This window comes from Scyliorhinus canicula, chromosome 4 (assembly GCF_902713615.1).
Source record: "Scyliorhinus canicula chromosome 4, sScyCan1.1, whole genome shotgun sequence".
NCBI classification, from domain to species: Eukaryota; Metazoa; Chordata; class Chondrichthyes; order Carcharhiniformes; family Scyliorhinidae; genus Scyliorhinus; species Scyliorhinus canicula.
This window is the reverse complement of record NC_052149.1, coordinates 172,834,035-172,856,541: the sequence shown is the minus strand read 5'-3', so window position 1 is coordinate 172,856,541 and position 22,507 is coordinate 172,834,035. Positions and strand designations below refer to the sequence as shown.

The 22,507-nt window shown below is 45.5% G+C and overlaps 1 protein-coding gene across 3 annotated transcripts in view; it reads right to left on the bottom strand.

Annotated features, from left to right (window-relative positions):
* The window catches only part of ergic1 (endoplasmic reticulum-golgi intermediate compartment 1), a 145,727-nt gene that overhangs the window by 111,950 nt on the left and 11,270 nt on the right, over nucleotides 1-22,507 (bottom strand). The window contains exon 1 of one of the 3 annotated variants that reach the window (XM_038795552.1): nucleotides 21,085-21,596. The exons of 1 other annotated variant lie outside the window; for it this stretch is intronic. In XM_038795552.1, the coding sequence (XP_038651480.1) occupies nucleotides 21,085-21,104 (20 nt within the window). In that variant the 5' untranslated portion in view covers nucleotides 21,105-21,596. Of the gene's footprint in view, nucleotides 1-20,719; nucleotides 20,955-21,084; nucleotides 21,597-22,507 lie in introns of those variants that run through there. One more of the 3 variants, XM_038795551.1, reaches the window with a different exon arrangement.

The following is a 22,507-nucleotide window of genomic DNA, read 5'->3' as shown; positions in this document are numbered from 1 at the left end:
TGGTGCGTGGGTTTCCTCCGGGTACTCCGGTTTCCTCCCACAGTCCAAAGATGTGCGGGTTAGGTGGATTGGCCATGCTAAATTGCCCTTAGTGTCCTAAAAAAAATATAAGGTTAATTGGGGGGGGGGGGGGGTTACTGGTATAGGGTGGATACGTTGGCTTGAGTAGGGTGATCATTGCTCGGCACAACATCAAGGGCCGAAGGACCTGTTCTGTGCTGTACTGTTCTATTCTATTGCAATCATGTTTCAGATGCCTGGTTAGATCATTCCATGTACACGTCACAGCCATTGATTAAAATATCCTCTTGCAGGGGGAGAAGGAATCATGAGACAATCAGGCAAGGTAAACGGATTGGTGCTGTATCTCACTAAAGGTATTACAGGTGGTGGAAATCAGAATTAAAAACAGAACGAGAAACATTTGTAGAAATGGCCTGAAACGTTAATTCTGTTACTCCCTCCACAGATGGTACCTGACCAGCCGAGTATTTGCAGTATTCTCTGTTCTATAGTCAACGTCAGCTACAGTATTCATGTCGAAAAGGGAGATTATTTTCAACTTCTGGGAACCTCAAGACATCACGTTTGTTCTTTTCTGCCATTAGAAAGTATTATTTATTGAAAAGATAAAGCATGATAGCCCAGTGCAGTTTTATTAATATGGCTGGGAATGGATAGTGTTTTCCACCAAAAGGGTTTAGTTCACTGTCGCAGAGTAAACAATGTAAAACTCACTGAAAATATCTTTAAAATACTATAATGAGCCATTCAGCAGTGTAATTTCTCGCTAAATGTTTTGTTTTGAAGAAAACTTTTAAAACTTGCCTTCACCAAACAAAATATGTGCAATTTGAAGAGTCCCTCTAGTTAGCACAATTGGGGAATCTTGCAAAGTCATCCTGAAGGTGCTGCCAGTTGTAGGAGTGGGTCCTTATTCAGAAAATTGAATCATTAAACAGTGTAAAAAGATTGCAGAAGATACGAACACAAGGCCTATGGCCATAACACGCCGAGATTTCAAATTTCCCTATCTTTTCTACCGGTTTGTCACATTTCTCCCAGATTGTGCTGCTATTACTAATGTACACAAGCTCAAAGCCAACCCTGCCATTTATTTTTATTTTTATAAATTTAGAGTACCCAATTATTTTTTCCAATTAAGGGGCAATTTAGAGTGTTCAATCTACCTATCCTGCACATCTTTGGGTTGTGGGGGTGAAATCCACGCAGACACGGGGAGAATGTGCAAACTCCACACGGACAGTGACCCAGGGCCGGGATTCGAACCCAGGTCCTCAGCGCCGTAGGCAGCAATGCTAACCACTGTGTCACCATGCTGCCCTAACCCTGCCATTTCTAAGTAAACAATAGGCAGCAATAAAAGAGGATACATTCTGTGAAGTGAAGTGAAGAGGTAAACAAATGTTCTCTGCTAGAAATTCAAGTAATTGCTTTAGTCAATCGCAGACATGCACATTTAGCCGTAAATAAGGCACGTGATTTAATATGATCTCTTCTACAAATGCTTGAAACAGAGGTGCTAAAGAAAAAGAACAATACAGCACAGGAACAGGCTCTTTGACCCTCCAAGCCTGTACCGGTCATGATACCAACCTTTGCCAAAACCCTCAGCCGCATCCCTCTATACCCATCCTATCCATGTGTTTGTCAAGATGCCTTTTGAATGACGTTAATGTACCTGCTTCCACAACCTCCCCTGGCAACTGGTTCCAGGCCCTCACAACCCTCAACGTAAAAAACCTGCCTCGCACATCTCTTCTAAACCTTTTCCCACAAACCTTAAACCTATGCCCCCTGGTGACTGATCCATCCACTCTGGGAAAGATTGCCTGCCCATCCACTCTACCCAAGCCCCTCATAATCTTGTAGACCTCTTATCAGGTCACTGCTCAACCTCCGTCTTCCTAATGAAAACAGTCCAAGTCTATTCAGCCTCTCCACATATCTAACACCCTCTAGACCAGGCAACATCCTGGTAAACCTCCTCTGCACCCTCTCCAAACCCTCCACATCCCGCTGGTAGTGTGATGACCAGAATTGTGCGCAATATTCCAAGTGTGGCCTTACCAAGGTTTGTTATGAAGTAAATATTCAGCCAACTTCAACTGTATATTACAAGGGAAAACAATTTAGACTTTAGTCACACTTAAGGAATTATATAAACAAACACGCAGAGGGACTTCCGGTGGCGGCGATGTCCGAGTGAGCCGCACATTCGGTGGGCTCTCACTCCGGCGGGCCTGAACAGCTGTTTCCCCGCGATAGCGGGACCACGGAGGCGGCAGAAAGGCTGCCGGGAACAGAAGAGGAGAGCGGGCTGCAGAAGATGAAAGTGTGGGAGGCCAGCAGGTGAGGAGGAAGGAGAGAGAGACGGAGGAAAGGAGGAAGCTGACCTGCAGGGTAAGATGGCGGACCCATCTTACCCTGATGGGTCCGCCATCTTACCTTCCTCCCTCCTTCCTTCCTCCAGGACAAAGGGAAAAAGAAAAAGTTTGGTGTTGCTGAGGAGGGACAGCTTGGACCCACTTCAGATGCCCAGGAGGTAAAATTGAAGGAGCTGGGCGAAGGAAAGCGGCAGCGGAGGTGCTGAGGAGCGGGCTGCGGCATATGGAACAGCGGGATTCCAGAAAGCAGAAGAAGAAGGAGAAAAAGGGACAGAGACAAGGACCGGAAGAAAATTACCTGGGACCTAAGATGGCGGACACACGGACCCCGGACTCAGCAATCCAGCTGGCGCTGGATAACATGCTCCAGGTAATGAAGTCCAGTTTTGAAGCGCTGAAGCGGGACAGCTTGGACCCAATCCAGAAAGCGGTGGATCAGCTGAACCAGAGGCTGGACGCCCAGGATGTTAAAGTTAAGGAGCTGGGAGAAGCGGTGGAGGAGCAGGCGGATGCGCAAACGGTTGCAGCGCTAGAAGTGGACGGCCTGAAAGAGCGGCAGAGAAGACTGCTGGACAGAGTGGAGGAGCTGGAGAATAGAGTCCGCAGGAACAATCTGAGGATGGTCGGCCTCCCGGAGGGGGCGGAGGGAGCTGATGCTGCAGCGTTTGTAGCAGACCTGCTGGAGCAGCTGATGGGGGCCGAAGCCTTTCCGCGACCGCTGGAGCTGGAGGGGGCACACAGGGTGCAGGCAAGGCAGGGGCGGCTGGGCGGACCCCCCCCCCCCCCCCCCCCGCCCGATGGTGATTAGGTTCCACAGGTTCATGGACAAGGAGCGGGTGCTGCAGTGGGCAAAGAGCGCCAGGAGCAGCACGTGGAATAACAGTGTTCTCCGCATCTATCAGGACCTAAGCCAGGAGGTGGCTCGGCGGCGAGCAGCCTTTAAGAATGTCAAGGAGGTGCTGCTCAAGAAACACGTGAAGTTTGGTCTGCTGTTCCCAGCTCGGCTATGGGTCACGCACCAGGGTCAACACCACTACTTTTCCGAGCCCGAAGAAGCGATGGATTTTGTGAGGGACCTGGGGCTGGTCCCGAAAGGAGGCCCCAAGGACGCGAGTTAGGGCCCGAGGATTTCTGTGGGGAGGAACGCCGAATGTGCCTGGACTGCTGCTCAACGGTTTGCTGGGCCAAAGGGGCCAAGCGGAACATTTGAGACTCTTTCCTTTGTTCATGGACATTTATGTGCTTTTTCTCTTTTTTCTGTGGCTTATCCCTTTTTTTTTCCTGTTTGGGCTTTTTGTGCAGCTCGCGGAAGACACTGGAGCCGGCTTGCCCCAGTGGGTGGGGAGGAGGGCGGGGAAACAAGGGGAATGGGACAGGAAGGCGCCGGAGTGTTGAGTCACCGGGCTAGCAGATTGGCTAGTCAAGGAAGTCAGATGGGGGGGGAAAGTTACAGCCAGTAGATGGCAGGGGTGGGGGTATCGGGGGGTGGGGTTAGGCGAGGGGGGGGTTGTTCTGCTGACGGGAGAGGGACTTGAAATAGGCACTGGAAAGGAGGTTGAGGGTGGAGGCAGCTATAGGGCAGGCCAGGAAGGGCGCGACGCACAGGTCAGGGGGCGGCCCGAGAAAGGCTATGGCTGACCGGCGGGGTGGGATGTGCCCCCCGACCAGGCTGATCACCTGGAACGTCAAGGGACTGAATGGGCCGGTTAAGAGGGCGCGGGTGTTCGCGCACTTGCGGGCCCTGAGGGCGGACGTAATTATGTTGCAGGAGACACATCTGAAAGTGTCAGACCAGACCAGGCTAAGGAAGGGCTGGATTAGCCAGGTCTTCCACTCGGACTTGGACTCGAAGTCCAGAGGGGTGGCAATCATGATCAACAAGCGCGTGCAATTTGAGGCAGAGAGCATATCCGCAGACAGGGGGGGCAGATACCTGATGGTACGGGGCAGGCTGGAGGGGAGAAGAGTGGTGCTGGTGAATATATATGCCCCGAACTGGGATGACGTGGACTTCATTAAAAGAGTGCTGGGGAAGATCCCGGACTTGGATTCTCGCAGGCTAATAATGGGAGGGGACTTTAACATGGTCCTTGACCCGACTTTGGATCGGTCGTGTCCCAGAACGGGTAGACTCTCAGCAATGGCAAGGGAGCTGAAAGGGTTTATGGAGCAAATGGGGGCAGTGGACCCCTGGAGAGAGGGACAGCCAACAGGAAGGGGCTACTCGTTTTACTCGCACGTCCACAAAGTATATTCCAGGATAGATTTCTTTGTGCTAAGCAGGGACTGTATGGGGGAGGTAAAGAACACGGAATACTCAGCAATTACCATTTCAGACCATGCCCCGCATTGGGTGGACCTGCAGTTCGGGGGTGAGAGTTATCAACGCCCGCAATGGAGGCTAGATGTGGGACTGCTGTCGGAGGAGGGTATCTGCGAGAGGCTTCGGAAATGCATAAAAAATTACCTGCAGGTGAATGACACTGGGGAGGTCTCAGCGGCGACCGTGTGGGAGGCGCTAAAGGCAGTAGTGCGGGGGGAGCTGATTTCAATTGGGGCCCATAGAGCCAAGGCAGACCGGGCAGAGATGGATAGATTGGTCAGGGAAATGGGCCGGATAGATGAAGAGCACGCGGAGTCCCCGGGGGAGGTTTTACTCAGGGAGAGGCAGAGGCTACAGGCGGAACTGGGGGCACTATCCACGAGCAGGGCCGCGGAACAGCTTAGGAAGGCGAGGGGAGTGGTGTACGAGTATGGGGAAAAGGCTAGCAGACTGTTAGCGCAGAAACTTAGGAGGAGGGAGGCGGCCAGGGAAATAGGTAGAGTGAGGGACGAGGGGGGGCGCAAAGTGGAGGATCCGGCAGAATTGAATAGGGTATTCCGGGACTTCTATCGTAAGCTGTATACTTCGGAGCCGCCAGAAGAACCGGAGGGGATGAAAAGGTTTCTGGATGGGTTAACATTCCCAACAGTTGGGGGGGGGGGGGGGGGCGAGTGGAAGAGCTGGGGGCCCCGATTAGAGTAGAGGAGTTATTGGGGGGCCTAAAGGCCATGCAGTCGGGGAAGTCCCCGGGGCCGGATGGATACCCAGTAGAGTTTTATAGGAAGTTCTCGGAGCTGGTGGGCCCGGTCTTGGCGAGGGTTTTCAATGAGGCAAGGGACAGAGGGACCCTGCCGCCGACGATGTCACAAGCCACCATATCTCTGATATTAAAGCGGGGTAAAGACCCGGAGGTGTGCGGGTCCTACAGGCCAATCTCCCTGATTAATGTAGATGCCAAGCTCCTGGCAAAGGTACTGGCGGGTAGAATGGAGGACTGTGTACCGGAGGTGATTGGGGAGGATCAAACGGGGTTCGTGAAAGGTAGGCAGCTGGCGGCCAATCTGAGGAGATTGCTCAATGTGATAATGATGCCCCCGGCGGGTAGAGAGGTGGAGGTAGTGGTGGCTATGGACGCCGAGAAGGCCTTTGACCGGGTGGAGTGGGAATATCTATGGGAGGTGCTCGGACGGTTTGGGTTCGGGGAGGGATTGGTGGATTGGATCAAATTATTATATCAGGCCCCGAGGGCCAGCGTCAGGACCAACAGAGAAGTGTCGGAGTACTTTAGGTTGTACCGAGGGACCAGGCAGGGCTGCCCGCTCTCCCCGCTGCTGTTTGCGCTGGCCATAGAGCCGCTGGCAATTGCGCTGAGAGCCGCAGAGGGTTGGAAGGGGATGGTGAGGGGCGGGGTTGAACACAGGGTTTCTCTTTATGCAGACGACCTGCTCCTGTACGTGTCGGACCCAGTGGCCGGGATGGGAACTATACTGGGAATGCTGAGGGAGTTCGGCCAGTTCTCAGGATACAAATTAAATACGGTCAAGAGTGAAATGTTTGTGGTACAGGCAAGGGGCCAGGAGAACAGATTGAGAGGGCTACCGTTTAGGTTAGTTGAGGAAAATTTCCGGTATTTGGGAATCCAGGTGGCATGAGACTGGGCCAGGCTGCATAAGTTAAATTTGGCCAGGGTGGTGGAGCAAATGAAGGGAGAGTTTCGGAGATGGGATGCACTCCCGCTGTCGCTGGCAGGGAGGGTGCAGACTGTAAAGATGACAATCCTCCCTCGATTTTTGTTTATTTTTCAGTGCCTCCCGATCTTTATCCCACAGTCCTTCTTCAAAAGAGTTAACGGGCTGATCATGAGCTTTGTCTGGGCGGGAAAGTCTCCGCGGGTGAAGAAGGCGATGTTGGAGAGGAACCGCAGCGAGGGAGGGCTGGCTTTGCCGAGTCTGGTCAATTATTACTGGGCGGCCAACATCGCTATGATAAGGAAGTGGATGGTGGGTACGGGGTCTATTTGGGAGCGGGTGGAGGCGGCTTCGTGCAGGGGCTCCAGTTTGGAAGCCCTGGTAACGGCTCCTCTACCGCTGCCGCCGGCCAAGTACACCACCAGCCCGGTAGTGGTGGCGACCCTGCGGATATGGGGCCAGTGGAGGAGGCATGTGGGGGAGATGGGGGCGTCTGTCTGGGCGCCAATCTGCGACAACCATCGGTTTGCCCCCGGCAGTATGGATGGGGGGTTCAGAGTATGGCGGCGAGCAGGGGCGGGAAGGGTGGGTGATATGTTCCTGGAAGGGAGCTTCGCGAGTTTGAGGAGCTTGGAGGAGAAATTTGGGTTGGTAAGGGGAAATGATTTTAGATACCTACAGTTGCGGGACTTTGTTCGTAGACAGGTCCCATCTTTCCCGCGCCTCCCGCCAATGGGGATCCTAGACAGAATAGTCTCTGGGAGGGACGAAGGGGAGGGTAGAGTCTCGGGTATTTATAAGGTGCTCATGAGGGAGGAAGGGTCCCAGACAGAGGAACTGAAACTTAAATGGGAGGAGGAGCTAGGCGGGGAAATGGAGGATGGGCTGTGGGCAGAGGCCCTGAGTAGGGTAAACTCGACCGCGACATGTGCTAGGCTCGGGCTGATCCAATTTAAGGTCGTTCACCGGGCCCATATGACGGTGGCTCGGATGAGCAAATTTTTCGGGATAGAGGACAAATGCGCTAGGTGCGCGGGAGGACCAGCGAACCATGTGCACATGTTTTGGGCATGCCCTGAGCTGAGGGGGTACTGGGAGGGATTTGCGGGGGGTCATGTCCCAGGTCTAAAAACAAGGGTGGTGATGAGTCCAGGGGTGGCAATTTTTGGGGTTTCGGAAGACCCGGGCGTCCAGGGGGAGAAAGCGGCCGATGTGCTGGCCTTTGCTTCCCTGATAGCCCGGCGACGAATATTATTGGCGTGGAGGGACTCAAAGCCCCCAAAGACTGAGTGGTGGCTTGCGGACATGTCAAGTTTCCTGGGAATGGAAAAAATTAAGTTCGCCTTGAGGGGATCTGTGCAGGGGTTCACCCGGAGGTGGCAACCATTTATTGACTTCTTTGCGGGAGAGTGAGCGTCAGCAGGGGGGTGGGGGGAGGGGGTAGAGTAGAGTAGGAGGGAAAATATGGCGGGTAGTATGGGTGGGAGGGGAGCGGGCTTGTGCAATACGGTACGATGGAAGTATTGAAAGTACGTGGATGTTTGCACATTTTTGCCTTTTTTGCTTCCTTTCTGATGATGTCTGTAACTGTTTATAAAGCCAAAAACTACCTCAATAAAATTGTTTATTATAAAAAAAAACAAACACGCAGAGATAAACACTAGAATTATAGAACCCATATAGCACAGGAGGCCATTAAGCCCATCGAATCTGCACCGACCTCCTCTTTAAAGAGAAAATCAAAACATTAAAAAAAACAAATGAGAGGGGTGACAGCCTCTGGTGGGGCAAAAGGCATTATTGAGATGAACCAGTGCTCAGTGAAAATATTCCCTTCACTTACCCTCATCATAAATTCCTCTCAAACTATTAGCTTTACACAAAATGTAATCACTTTTACCAATGCCCCACAAAATTAGCCCCAATATCACATTCTTATTACTATTTAGAGAAAATTCTCAAACTGGACACAATCGATAATCGAAAATGATCACAGGCTAGCCTTAGCCAAAATGTTGTTGCGAGATGGAGGTTTTCTTTGTGAGCAACTCAGAGCCTGTTCATTTGTCATAATCCAGGTGGGAGGAATATGCCAGGGTAAGTTTAATTTACCATCCCCACTTTTCCTTTCTAAATATGCAAACCAATGTCACCCGAGGTTGAAGGCTAGTTATTCTTGAATGAGAGCTACTGTACAGAAAAGATTACATTACACCTAGCCAATGGATTAATGAATAATGAGGCAACAGATGGCTGAATATTTTTCTCAGTTGTCACCAATAATACACTCCCCTAGCCTTGGTGAACAAGTGTCAAGCAATACATTTGAGCTTTCTTTTTTTTCCCCCCAATGTAGCTCAATACGCTCATCTAATCCACTTATTGTCAGGAATCCTGCTATGGTCAGGTCTGATGCCAACATTATTACCCCCTACAAGATTCTAGGACAAGCTGTGCTTCTTCCTGGATGTCAATCCTGAAGCACAATGCAAATGCATACAAACTCACATCTGCAACACCTTTCTGGCAGAGCCAGATGGGGATTGTAGATTTTATGCATGGAACCAGATGCCCCTCCCTCCTCATCTGTACCCGTCTTTGTGATGTGATCAGATGCTTGGAGTCACTCATGCAGCTGTCAGTAGCCTATTTTGCAGCCATGTGTGTGCAGATCACATCCTCATGACATCGCTGGATTTTTTTTCCTGATCTGCATACGCTGTCAAGAAGCTCAACTAAAATTACCTTCTGCTTTTGCTCCACAGAAAGCTAGCCTGCTAGTAAAATGTCTTACCTCCCAATTTTAAAAATGGATTTACAAATATATGGCTGACTGAAAACATTGAGCTGTCCCTTTTACTAACCCGTGCGTCTGGTGATACAGTAGATTGAATATTGTTTCCTTTGTTCAGAATTCTAATTCTTTATATTTGTGTTGGTAAACTTTAGAACTAAGATATATTTCAAAGTGGGTTTAATTGAACTTTTATGTGCCTGGAAGGGTAAAACCTATGGTCAGATTTATGATGGACAAAGATGCTCATATGTGTGGGGGTTGATTTCAATTCCAACTATGATCCTACTGTGTTTAGAGAGGGCTATGGTGTGAAGAATAAATAGGCTGGCAGAAGTAGCAGTGGTTGCTTAGCAACTGGGAGCCTTTTAAGATAGAAAAGAGTTCCACCGTTTAGTTTTAGTTGGATATATTGCAGCTGAAGATAGTACACCAGGAAGCGTACATCTCTCAACTGTGCCAGAAGAAGCTGAGCAGGAAAAGGAAGCTGCAAAGAGGCAAGCTTCCCAAAAAACCGCTACATTTCAGATAACTAGGGCTAAGAAATTGCGACAGAAAGAATGTCTGAAGACTGAAGTTAAGAAAGCAGAGACTAAGGTATTGTTCAGATGAGAATTCAAAGGGAAACACCAACAATGTTGTGAAGGAAAAAGAGACAGCTGCAGTAACCAGAATTAAATGTGGGAAACCAGACCTCAGAGATAGATCAAATGTTTGATGCAATTTTAGAGTCTGGGAATGGAGAGATAAAGCACATATGAACCTTTCGTATAGCAGTTAAGACAAATAAATCTTAAAGGGCGTGAGTGGAGTTTGGAAACTCATGTGACAATCATCTGGAGGGATTCGGAGGAAAAATCCACAAACATTCACTTGGGCTCAGAGCAGAGTGTATTTTTTTTTTAAAAGACCATCTTAATGTTTAAAGGGACTTGGTGTTACTGAGACATTGTAGGTTAATATATACTTTGTAATCCTTGTTAATCTTAAAATCTATGTACATTTGTTTAAGCTAAGGAGGGAGTTCCAATTTTTCAGGTTAGATTTTGTTTAATCGTTGTTAAAAATTAATTGGCAGTCCTATGACTATGTTCATTCATGCTTTAAAAAAAAAATGGAAAGTTACTGTGTTTCAGCCAAGGATCCATTCCGGGATCTTCCCACCCATTTATATCAACTGGGATAATAACACCTCCATGCTTCTTGATATCTGCCATCCAGCAGTCTTTCTGTTAGGAGATTGCCTCATTTACTTCAGCATTTTGCACAAATTGGGCAAGTCCCAGAATCATATTAATCACTCTCCATAAACTTTCAACATGTCAAGTCCTTCATAAGTCTCTTGTTTCACTTTTTGAACAATTAGCAATTGTTAACAGGAACTAATTGTCAAAAGAAAAAGTATACATGTGATGCAATAGGACTTACAGTGCACAGGTATGACTGAGTGCCACAAGAGAAAGATTGATGGTGCCTTATTTAGAACACACAGAGAAATAGGCAGAAAATTTAAATATAAATTTTACACAAGACCTGAACAATTGTACCAACCCTAAATTTCTCACAATAAGTAAGTGAAATATGTATCCAGTTTGAGTTTTAAAAGCAATATATAAAATGCAAGCCGTTGTTAATGTTGCACTTTTTTTTCAATATAATAGTTTGGGAAGCAGCTACACTGGCATCACTGTTGAAACCTCTTCTCACCAGACTACTTGCTTTCAGTTGCGTCATCTTCATGAAGAACAAAAATTCTCATGAGATCCAATCATCAGATGTGGTACAGGAACAACCACAAAGATAAAATGCTTGCATAATTCAACTTTCCTCATCACCAATGCTGTCGGTTACTCACTTGTGTTTCCCAGGCAACAAGAATAACAATTACATAAATGAATCGGAAGCAGATCACAGATTTCAACTAGCACCTTAAAATGAAATTCAAGCCTAAAAATCACCTCATAATTAACAGTAACTTTCCAATTCGCCTTATTCTGCAAGAATGCATGCACTGGGAGCAGTGGAGGCAGAGATCAATGCATCTTTCAATAGAAAAATGGATTGATATACAAAACCAGAGGAAGATACAAGATTAAAGGTATAAAGCACAAAGTAGGAGTGCAATTTTGGATTGTTCTAGCCTGTGGCCATCACGCATATAATGGGCTGGACCTCCCTGTGTGCTGTAATGGTCCATGGAAAGGGAGAGTACAAAAAAGAAAAGTGGATAAATGCAGAGAAAGTATGAGAAGAGAAGTAGAAAGATAAAGTAGAGAGGGATAGGGGAAGCACGTGCGCAGAAAAGGCAGCAGGAGAGGGAGAAAGTGAGGCAGGAACAGAGAGGCTAGTAACGGCAGGAACGAGACAGAAAAACTGGAACGGAGATGGAGATTTGAGAAAAGGAGATAGATAATGGGTTATTTTTTAAAGCCTTTACTTTCTGGTATCAGATATGAAAAGTGACAATTTGATCAAGACACCAGTAAAACTAACACATATGGAAACAGGTGAGACACGATTAAGAGTCGCAAATTCTTAATTTAGTAAAACAGCCATTGCACATCTTATTAGGAATCACTGTGCATTAATAATTTTGTGATGGGCTGTTACATTGTGCTTGTATTACGTATTGCAGTGAGCCAAAATAATGTGTAGTTTTCCTTTTTTGTTGTTCTTTGCAAATATGTTTCCAATAAACAGAGAAAAATCTTGATTCATAATAATAATGTACTTGTAACAAGCGATGCAAAAATCAGCAGTTTTTCTTACATTTGTTTCAATTTGCAAGTGGTTCCTTATAATCACTGCCTCTGGCAAACGGAACAAAGAACGCAACTTTAACAGCATGCAGCAAAAGTTCAATAAACTACAGAAAAACTGCATGTAATAAAGTTGCACCGTGCTGTGCACAAGAAACTGTTCAATACAAATTCCCCTCAATATGACTTCACTCCATCTTCTAACTAGTTGCTAACATTGACTTTATGCACCAGACCATTTTTAAATAATTAAAAATTCATTCTTCTGGTTAGCTGCTGTTAACTTTTCAGAGATGTTCAAAACTTCAGAGTTCAATTTAAATTCCTCATAGACGACAGAATGTTAGGTGGGATCTTCTTCCTCTTTTAGGCAGTCCCTCAGGATCAAGGATGACTTGCCCCCACTCTAGTTCAGAGATAACCCCGGTTCCATGTGTTCGGAGATAACTGACCCAGTCCAATCAATGTACTATCTGCAGACTGTGCCATAAACAGGCAGGTTCTGCTTGAAGAATCAGGTGGATCCAGAACCTTGTACGCTTTCCCAGGGACCTCAACTTTGCCTCTGCGCGCTCCTGGCAAAATCACTCGAGGTGTTCGGTGCCTTCCCGAGTAAATCTTCTCCATTTTGGTCATTCTAAGGCCAGGGACTCCCAAGAATCAGCGTGGATGTTTGATCAGACACATGGCCAACATGCCCCATCGAGCGGAGTTGATTTTTAAAATTCCAATTAAGGGGCAATTTAGCGAGGCCAATCCACCTAACCAGCACAGTGACCCAGGGCTGGGATTCGAACCCGGATCCTCAGCGCCGCAGTCCCAGTGCTAACATGCCACCCCCAGTGGAGTTGATTTTGAGTGATTAGCACCTTGATGTCAAGCATGTCGGGAGGATGTTGCTGTTGGATCTTCCTTGACATCGGATTTGGGGGGAGCTTGTGACGGCACCTCTGATGTTACTTCTCCAGTGCATTGAGGTGCCTGTTGCAGGCTGTCCAAGTTTCCAAAGCATGCAGGCGAGTGGAGATCACTACTGTCTAGTAAACCATGACCTTAGTCTCAGGTTTGAGATCCTGGTGCTCTCTGGGGCTAGTAGGAGTAGCTTAGTCACAAGTAACCTACCACCAATGATCATGCTGTTACTTTGTCTTCCTTCGTCCTTTCTCATTTATGTTACCAGCAATTTTGTAATAGAACATAGAACAGTACAGCACAGAACAGGCCCTTCGGCCCTCGATGTTGTGCCGAGCAATGATCACCCTACTCAAACCCACGTAGCCACCCTATACCCGTAGCCCAACAACCCCCCCCCCCCCCCCCTTAACCTTACTTTTTAGGACACTACAGGCAATTTAGCATGGCCAATCCACCTAACCCGCACATCTTTGGACTGTGGGAGGAAACCGGAGCACCCGGAGGAAACCCACGCACACACGGGGAGGACGTGCAGACTCCGCACAGACAGTGACCCAGCCGGGAATCGAACCTGGGACCCTGGAGCTGTGAAGCATTTATGCTAACCACCATGCTGCCCCGAATGATTAAGGTGGACAGAGAACATTTTACGCCCTCTTCCTGGTCAGCATTGAGTATTCCTCAGTTGACTGATGTATGGTAAGGTTGACTCTACAGCAGGTTATAGACACTATATAGTGAGGCAATGGGCATGGAAGTGACATTGCTCATTAATCGGGGGCATGAGGGGCCATAGGGACTGAATGGGGGCTTAAGGAGGACCTTTTGAACTTACCTTTTAAAAAAGGAGCCCTCATGAAGACTAGAGTTCATGACTCCTCTGAGGAACTGTGAGCCATGACTCTTTAAAAACCTGGCCCGACTCCATGATACCCAGTGTGGAAATGCTTGATGAGGGCTTTCGATGGGAATCAGATCCCACCCTTTAAAAGGCACTCTCTTAAATCAGAAAGGCCGAAAGGAATTGGGAATCCCAGAATTGAGGCCCACCTGTCATATTTAAAAGTCTCCCAAGGCAAACCAACTTGGTGAAAATCTAGATTCATGCCTCAAAGATATGATCTTGAAAATATGGAAAAATTGCAGGAAACAACAAAACTTTAAGTCCAGCTTCTGAAATTAAAAAGTAGACATTTACCTGATGCTTTACAATAAAAGGGAACTGTGGTCATATTAAATCTTTGGTAATTGGAAAATCCACAAAGAAACGTGCTCAAATGTACTGAGCCTACAGTATCACAAGACTTAATGCACCTATTGTAGTCAATGAGGAGCCCCGAAAAGCTAAGTCAAAAGTAGTTTACTTCCTACTCACAATTAGGAAATAAAGCAATTAAGCAATGGTCCCCAGCCGGGGTCATCCCGAAATGCCAGTTCCCTCTTGAGCCGGCTTTCATCTCAGAGAATTAACGAGCCCCACTGTTGGGCCTTGGTACTTCAGCCAACATTCCACGAGCTCCATGGGGAGATCAATCGGGTCGTCCCCATGGGTTTTATAACAGAACCTCGAGAGGACTTTAAAAAAAAATTAATAAAGTAATTTTCAGAAGTGCCAGATGCAGACTTGTATCATGTATCAATCACAATAACATCCCTGCCCAATGTCAATTATCATTTTAAGGCAAACCAAACATTATGACAACAAAAATGTTTAATCCCCACTTTAATTACAACATAGCTTAGAAATCTGGGTTTGAACAAATAAAACACCAGAATATGCTTTATGGTTTGCAATTGGAACAGTACTTTTTCCCCTTTCTTTCAAAACAGCTAGAAATTGTCACACACCCTAAACCCACACCTCATTTTAGAAACCGAAATACTGATAACAACCTCCAAATTTAGGGGTAAGCCCCGCGCCATTCTTTTCTGCAAGGGAAGCAGCTTTCTGGCCACTTTTAATCGGATTTTTGCATATCTGCCAATACAGCCCTTGTGCAAATAAGCACCATTCTACAATAAGAGAACTACTTCCTGCCAATACTTTTAAGATTATTCACAAGTTCCTCACAAAGCCAAAAGGAAATACACAAGAAAAGGTTCATCACTATAATTTCAATGAACCGCAGTGGTGCGTGCGAATTTTTCGACTTCTGTCCAAAAGTACTGTGAAAATCATTCAACCGTAAAATTAATGATTTTATCACTGCCCTATTCCTCAATCCTGCCACTCACCCTTTTGCGCACCCGCCAACTCTTTATCCCACGATTCATAGTTTTCAACTACCTTGCCCGATAGTCGTGAACTCAATTAATGTTTCATTTTTCATCTCGAACATCTTTTCCCAATCTATCCAACTTTCAGTCATCTTTCCAAACTCGCCCAGTATCATTCAGCATTGGTTCCTTCATCCGATTTATTCTAACCTTTTGCAACATGTTCCATGATAAAGGTATGATATAAATCCACATTGCTGCTGAGCATAAAAGTGAATTTTCACAATTTTGTTTCAACAGACATTGGTTTGGGGATAGAAATAAAGAACTTCATTTCCATAGCACCTTTAAAGACAGCAAAACCTTCTACAGCACTTCACAGGAGGGATCTTAAAACAAAATCTCACATTACGTGATATTAGAATAGCTAACCAAACACTTGGGCAAGGTTGAGCAAGACAGCAAAATTATTTTATTGAAGGAATAGTTGTATTTCCCAGAGACGAAGAGGATAAAAATGCTGGGGGAATTTAGAAAATAACAGAATCATAGAAAAGTGCAGCACAAAATGAGACCATCTAGCCCATCAAGACTATACCACCTGGCTAAAGATGAGCGAGTATGGTGTGCTCCTTATTTTCTACTATTGCACAAAGGTAAGTTCTATAGAAGTACAAATTGTCATCCCTTTACATATGATATTTTTCCAAATGTTCTGATGAGTGCAGGATGAAAAGCTTCAACAAATGTATTTTTTCCAGAGATACTCGACCAGAGAAGGTACCTATGGCAGACCTGAATTTAACTGCACAAGTGCATGTTGTCTTAAATGTGATATTTTTCCCTACTACCAACAATGCGGAGGATGCAATATGCACCTCTAATTTGCAGAATAATATTGTAGCAAAAATCAATAAACTAGCCTTATTTGACAGAATGAAATATAGCTGCTGCAGAAACAGTAAAGTAATAATGTATTTTATCGCACACTGATTTACAAATTAAATTTAACAAAATGACTTAGATGGTTGTTAGTGGTATACTTACAAAACTGGCACACTACCGTATCTAGCACGGTAATGAACAAAACCAGTTTGCCAATCCTTTTAATACTTCCTTCTGATGAAACCACCACACAGCCGTTGCAGAAACCCATTTCCTATATGCAACTCAAACCCCAGGGGGCAAAATTAATTCCATGCAGATAGTCCCTTCCACACAATATTTCAAAAGTTACTGCAATATAATAAAACTGACAATTTTAAAATGCATTGTGATTATAACCATCTTATCATTCATAAAATGTTAACTCCGTTTTTTTCATCTTTTAAAATTATTTTTTTTTCCAATTAAGGGGCAATTTAGCGTAGCCAATCCAGCTACCCTGCACATTTTTTGGTGAGATCCACGCAGACACAGGGGGAATGTGCAAACTCCATACGGACAGTGACCCAGGGCCGGGATAGAACCCGGGTCCTTGGTGGCGTGAAGCAGCAGTGCTAACCACTGCGCCACCGTGCTGCTCGTACTTAGTTTATTTAAATAAGTAGATGACATGAAAACCACCCATTAATGTGTTAAATAACATCTACTAGAGGTGGAAAATCTCAGCAGGTCTGGCAGCATCTGTAGGGAGAGAAAAGAACAACCGTTTTTAGTCCAAAGAGCTTTGACAAAGGGTCGTCTGAACTCGAAACATTAACTCTTTTCTCTCCCTACAGGTGCTGCCAGACCTGCTGAGATTTTCCAGCTTTTTCTCTTTGGTTTCAGATTCCAGCATCCACAGTAATTTGCTTGTCTACTAGGGGTGGCACGATACTCTCTTCATCACCCATTCTCACCCCGTCTTACTCTCTTTACCATTAATACTCAACTTCATGCACTCACCCAAGTGTTCACTTGCAATCCTTTAATAACACCTTAGAGTCCCTTCAAATCTCTACAGAACTGATCATTTTCTTTGAAGGAAACACCAGCCATTTGTGGGGAAAAAACAAACCCCATCCAAAACCCTACCAGCTGGGTACACCTCAGATTGCAGTATTTCTTAATGAACAGTAAAGCAGGAATATCCAGGTCACAGTTCACAACCTCACTCATCAGATGTAAATCAAAGGGCCGTCTCAATAGTGGCCAGCTCCATGAAAATCATGGGAGATCTGAATTGGACATCTTTACAATGGTGACACCAACTTTAAACACCAGGTGGCTTGGAGGTCATAACCCACCCCCTTTCCAGTGCCAGTGAAAATAGTCAGCGCCGGAAATGGAGGCAGGAATTCCAAATTTTCGTCCATTTTTTCTTGCGCCGCCTCCATTTCAGTCCCAATTAGGACTCATGAAAATCCAGCCCAAGCAATCACCTGGGAGGTGAGATACTTGAGGCCCTGCATGAGAGAAAAAAATAACCATGGTCAAATACCACTAATTCAACAATGATGCGCCAGCACTTTATGACTGGCACTTTTGAATCATAAACCGCTGTACCCCTCTCAGCACCCACCTGCAAATCTTGAAAACTAGGCCAAAAGATGAAAAAGTGTATTAAAATTTTTAATGAGCTGGTTTTAAACAAATCTAGAATGCAGCAGACGGCTGTGACATATGCAAACTTTCCAAGATAAACCTTTGCTTAATTGCAGTTGAGAGAGTTTTGGCATCAAGTTATTATTTTTTTAATTACAATTTTTTTGAACATTTTTCCAATTAACGGGCAATTTAGATTGGCCAATTCACCTACCCTGCACATCTTCTGGGTTGTGGGGGTGAGACCCACCCAGACACAGGGAGAATGTGCAAACTCCACACGGACAGTGACCCAGGGCTGCGATCGAACCCAGCTCCTCAGCGCCAATAGGCAGCAGTGCTAACCACTGCACCACCATGCCAACTGACATCCAAGTTATTTTTGATCCTGTTGCTATCCATCATGATATATACAAAATTCAACACGTTGAAAGGGTTTTCAGAGAAGCTATGAAAGAGCTCGGCTAAAACCTTGCAACATTCAAGAACTGGCTTGGTTGAATGCCTCTCTTAATTCTTCAAGCATAAACAAACAGCACAATGCACAACAGGTATTATCTATAATCAGTAAATCAAAGCTTATTAAAATAATTCAGAACAAGAAAAAAATAGTGCAAAGGATGTCCTCGTCAAGCAAAAAAATTATTTGTATTAAAAACATGCGCATGTTGCATATGAATGTAATCATTTCAAAATCTGAAATAGTTTCTTTGTAAAATTATGAAAACTCTACTGCAGTACAATGTGGATTGTGAATTTGAGGCACATCCTGTATACTCTATTAATAGATCATATGATTGATAGTTCATTTCCCGCTGAATATGGAACAGTAGCAATCCTAATGCAGGGTGACTCAATATTAGACTGGAAAACAAAAAGCTATCCACATCTGAAAACTTCATAATAGACCTTGGCTAATAAACTCTGAACCAAGATTTGTTGCATTTAACTGACATCTTCAGTCATACACACTTTGGATTTCCATCTGGATTATAAAATCACTTTTTTGAAGGCAGGAACAATAAATATTCATTGCAGTAGAAGCTGAAATGCGTTAACAAAAGTCTGTGCACATTTGTTGGTGGCTCTTTTACTTGCTATGAATGCATAAATGCATGAATGCTGACAATTTCAGAAATACAGCAACATTTTGCTTGGCATTGTGACACCGTCTTCATCACAGGCTACTGAAACTAGTGCTATAACTCATTAATATTGTTGCTTGATTGTTCAGTAATATTAAAGTTATACACAGAGGCATGTAGCTGTGCTTTTTTAAAAATCTTGCTCACATCAGGATAAATGCAAGACTGCCAAATTTCAAATGAGCACATTATTTAGTACTACAAGAAAAATGGATGCTGATTGGTTTGCAAGTTAATTCTGATTGGGCAAAGTGATGCCATAGAGAAGGCAACGGGAAACTAGAAGGCTCCCCAAGCTACCGTAATTCAAAAAAAGAAATAAGGTTTAACATATTCTTTTGGTTCCAGAGAGATAAGCCCTATGACAAACTAATATCCATTGTTTCCAGCAAGCACAAATAAGCCACTCATAGTTACACAAACTACTTTAAAATAATCAGTCGAGCTCAGAAGGTGGCTCATTTACGTTTGCGAGAGATGAGGGACCCCTGAAAAGTGGCGTGAGGCATCAAGATGTGGATTCCTCCCATTGAGGTCAGGGTCCAGATTTGCATATTCAAATGAGTAGATAGTCTCACTTGAATATGGGGGGAGCCTGGGTGGGCAGACTCAGGGTAAGGTAGCATCCTGGCACTCTGATGCCACCGTGGCATTCCCTGGGACCCTGGCAGTGCCACGCAGGCAACCTGTCTGGCAGTGCAAAGGTGCCCAGGTGGTATCTTGTCTGTGCCAGGGATCAGGCTGCAAGGGATGCCCTGTCCTTATGAGGTGGGATGTAAGGTCTTGAGGTCAGGGTGTCATTTTTGATTTCTTCCTGAACTGCCGAGCTGAGCTAAGTGTAGCCTTGGTGGGGCATTCCTCGCCAAGGCCCAGAAATGAAGCGAAGTCCCGTAGTACACAATGGCTAGCACTGTTGGTTCACAGCACCAGGGTCCCAGGTCCGATTCCCAGCTTGGGTCACTGTGTGTGGAATCTGCATGGGTTTCCTCCGGGCGCTCCGGTTTCCTCCCACAATTTCTGAAAGACGTGCTGTTAGGTAAATTGGACATTCTGAATTTTCCTTCCGTGTACCCGAACAGGTGCCGGAATGTGGCGATTAGGGGCTTTTCACAGTAACATCATTGCAGTGTTAATGTAAGCCTACATGTGGCAATAAAGAATATTATTATAACAATTGCAGGGTTGTTCGCAATGCTGCCAGTGCCCGGAAACACTCTCAACGCACCCAATACGGAACTGTTTCATTTCCGTTAAATCGCAGCCATTGGTCCGATTTACCCCCCATTTTATTCCAGAACATCTGAGGTGTTACAGCCACCCTCCGATGACAACTTTTTGTCCCTTTGAGACTCATCACAACATCCATGAAACATCACTTGAGGTAACAGCCAGGATAAATAAAATCATTCAAATATGGTGTTACACACTACACTGTCAATCCATTTCCAAATGGTCGAATGCAGCTTCACCTCCAGGTAATTACATGCCTGCGTTGATAACAATAACCCAACCCTAGTGTTCAGATATTATATAAAAAAACCCTGTGGGTAAAGGGCTAAAACAACGTGGAGGGAAAGGAGAGCCCATCCTAATCCTAGCCCAAAAAAATAAAAACCACACCCCCCGAAATTACAACACATGTAGTTTCTTGAAATGCACCATTAAAACAAGAGGAGAAAAAAGCTTCCGGGTAGAGCCGGACCTGGGTTAGAACAAATCACCATTCGCCACGTGTTAACACATTAAAGCCTCTCCAGGAAAGGAAGGACATTAAATATATCCAACAGCAAAGATCATCTCGCAGAGCTGGAGGCACAGGTCGTTTTATAACATACGGACATTATTTATCCTGTCTATATATACACACACACACATATATATATACATATATTATCATTTCAACGTGGGCTATAATGACACAGTTATATTTGCTGAAATGCTCACGTATTATTGGAGAGCTGCTCCAGACCTGACAGTACATTTCCGTGTGAAATCCACTGGAACATGGGTCAGAGGCAATCCTAAAAAGGTGCATGTCTCAACTCGAAGGCAGCCCAGATTTTTTTTTAATTGCTGAACTAGAATTGCAAACACTAAAAGTGCAAGCTGTTCCCATCTCCCTGGACTCTCCTTGCCGAGGTTTTGCAGTGTGTTTCTGAAATGGAAGCATTTCCAGGAGCTACAAGGACCAGAAATGTGCAGCATTCATAAGACAAACAATAATAAGAATAAACTCTGCATCCTCCCCCCAAGCTTGGATTACAAGAGAAATAAACATGTGTTTGTATTGATGCTCCAGCCCAACTCACCGTCTGACGTCGAAAGCCATCCCGGCGGCTTTAACCCGTGACCAGAGCAGCGAGGCGATGGATGCAGTGGAAATTATCAAAGGGCAAAAGTGGGGCAACTTTCTGTGGAGCCCGCCGGCTGCCTCCCGGATGCACCGTCACTCTCGGGACGCCTTGCATTTCGCTATTGGCTGTGCTGAGAAACAGGTCTCTGTTCTTTTTCCGGTCTGTTTTGTACAGTCAAAGTTTGGTGCCCAGTTCGGGGTGGGGAGGGTTGCCCTTTTAGACCCTCTTTGCAGAAGAGAAAAGTGACAACTCTCCTCCCCAGACCATGAAACCGGAGCCGTCGGTTTGACATGGAGAGCCCAAAGAAGGCAGGAGAGATGCAGGCAAACTGATTCCACCGCTCAAGTGCTGGATAAACTGGACATGTTGGATTCTAAGATAAAAGCAAATGACTGCAGATGCTGGAATCTGGAACAAAAACAGAAAATGTTGGACAATCTCAGCAGGTCTGACAGCATCTGTGGAGAGATAAGGGAGCTAACGCTTCGAGCCTGGATGACTCTTGGTTGAATTCTACAAGGCTAATGGGACTTGGGCCACTTCTGTTTCGACCTGTTTACCAATCATTTATAGTGGCACCCTTGAAATGTAAAGTAGCTAGGAAATGTGAAAATCCAAAACAAAAACATTATCTCAATTTGGTGGCATTTGTTTAATTGCTGGTGAAGCAAACGTGGAAGTTGGATGGCGAAAAGTCGACTGTATAAAAACATTCTGATGAACACATTTGGTTGTCTCCACGTCATTTTGCACACCGTTTGATAACTGAATAAATATTAATAGGGAAGGAACAGAAAGAATATTGGAAAGTAACATTTGATTATGGAGATTTGTAATTGTATGAAGCAAAGTTGATGGTCGTGATTGTTAAAAACCATACTGAGCTTTACCACAGCAGTACTTATAAAGACATCAGGAGGAATAAAGTGACCATAATATGGAATAGTCACACACTTAGGCCTGGATTTTCATCGTCGAGAAGGGTAGCGGTGGTTGGGAAAATTCCCTGCTTGGCCTGGCCATCTCAGGAGAAAATGCCTGCAAGGTTTGGATGTTGGGATAGATTTGTGCCAGCTGGCTCTGGAAAAAGTTCAGGGGCAGCCACAGAGGCTGCTTGGTACCAAGGCTATTTAAAAGGCTCACACTTGGTTACAGTGAGACTTCACCCCAGGCCCAGATTTCCACTTCCAGTGACTCCCAGCTCCATGAACACGACCTTTAAAAATAGCTGCCCAGGCGTCAGATCATTGGTCTGGAAGGTGGCATACCCAGAAAGAAATAATCAGGTGTGGAGGCGGGCTGGGCAGAAAACATGCCCTGGGGCTCCAACACTGTGTCCAAAGGTTATCAATAAAAATGAAAACATCAAACATCCCTT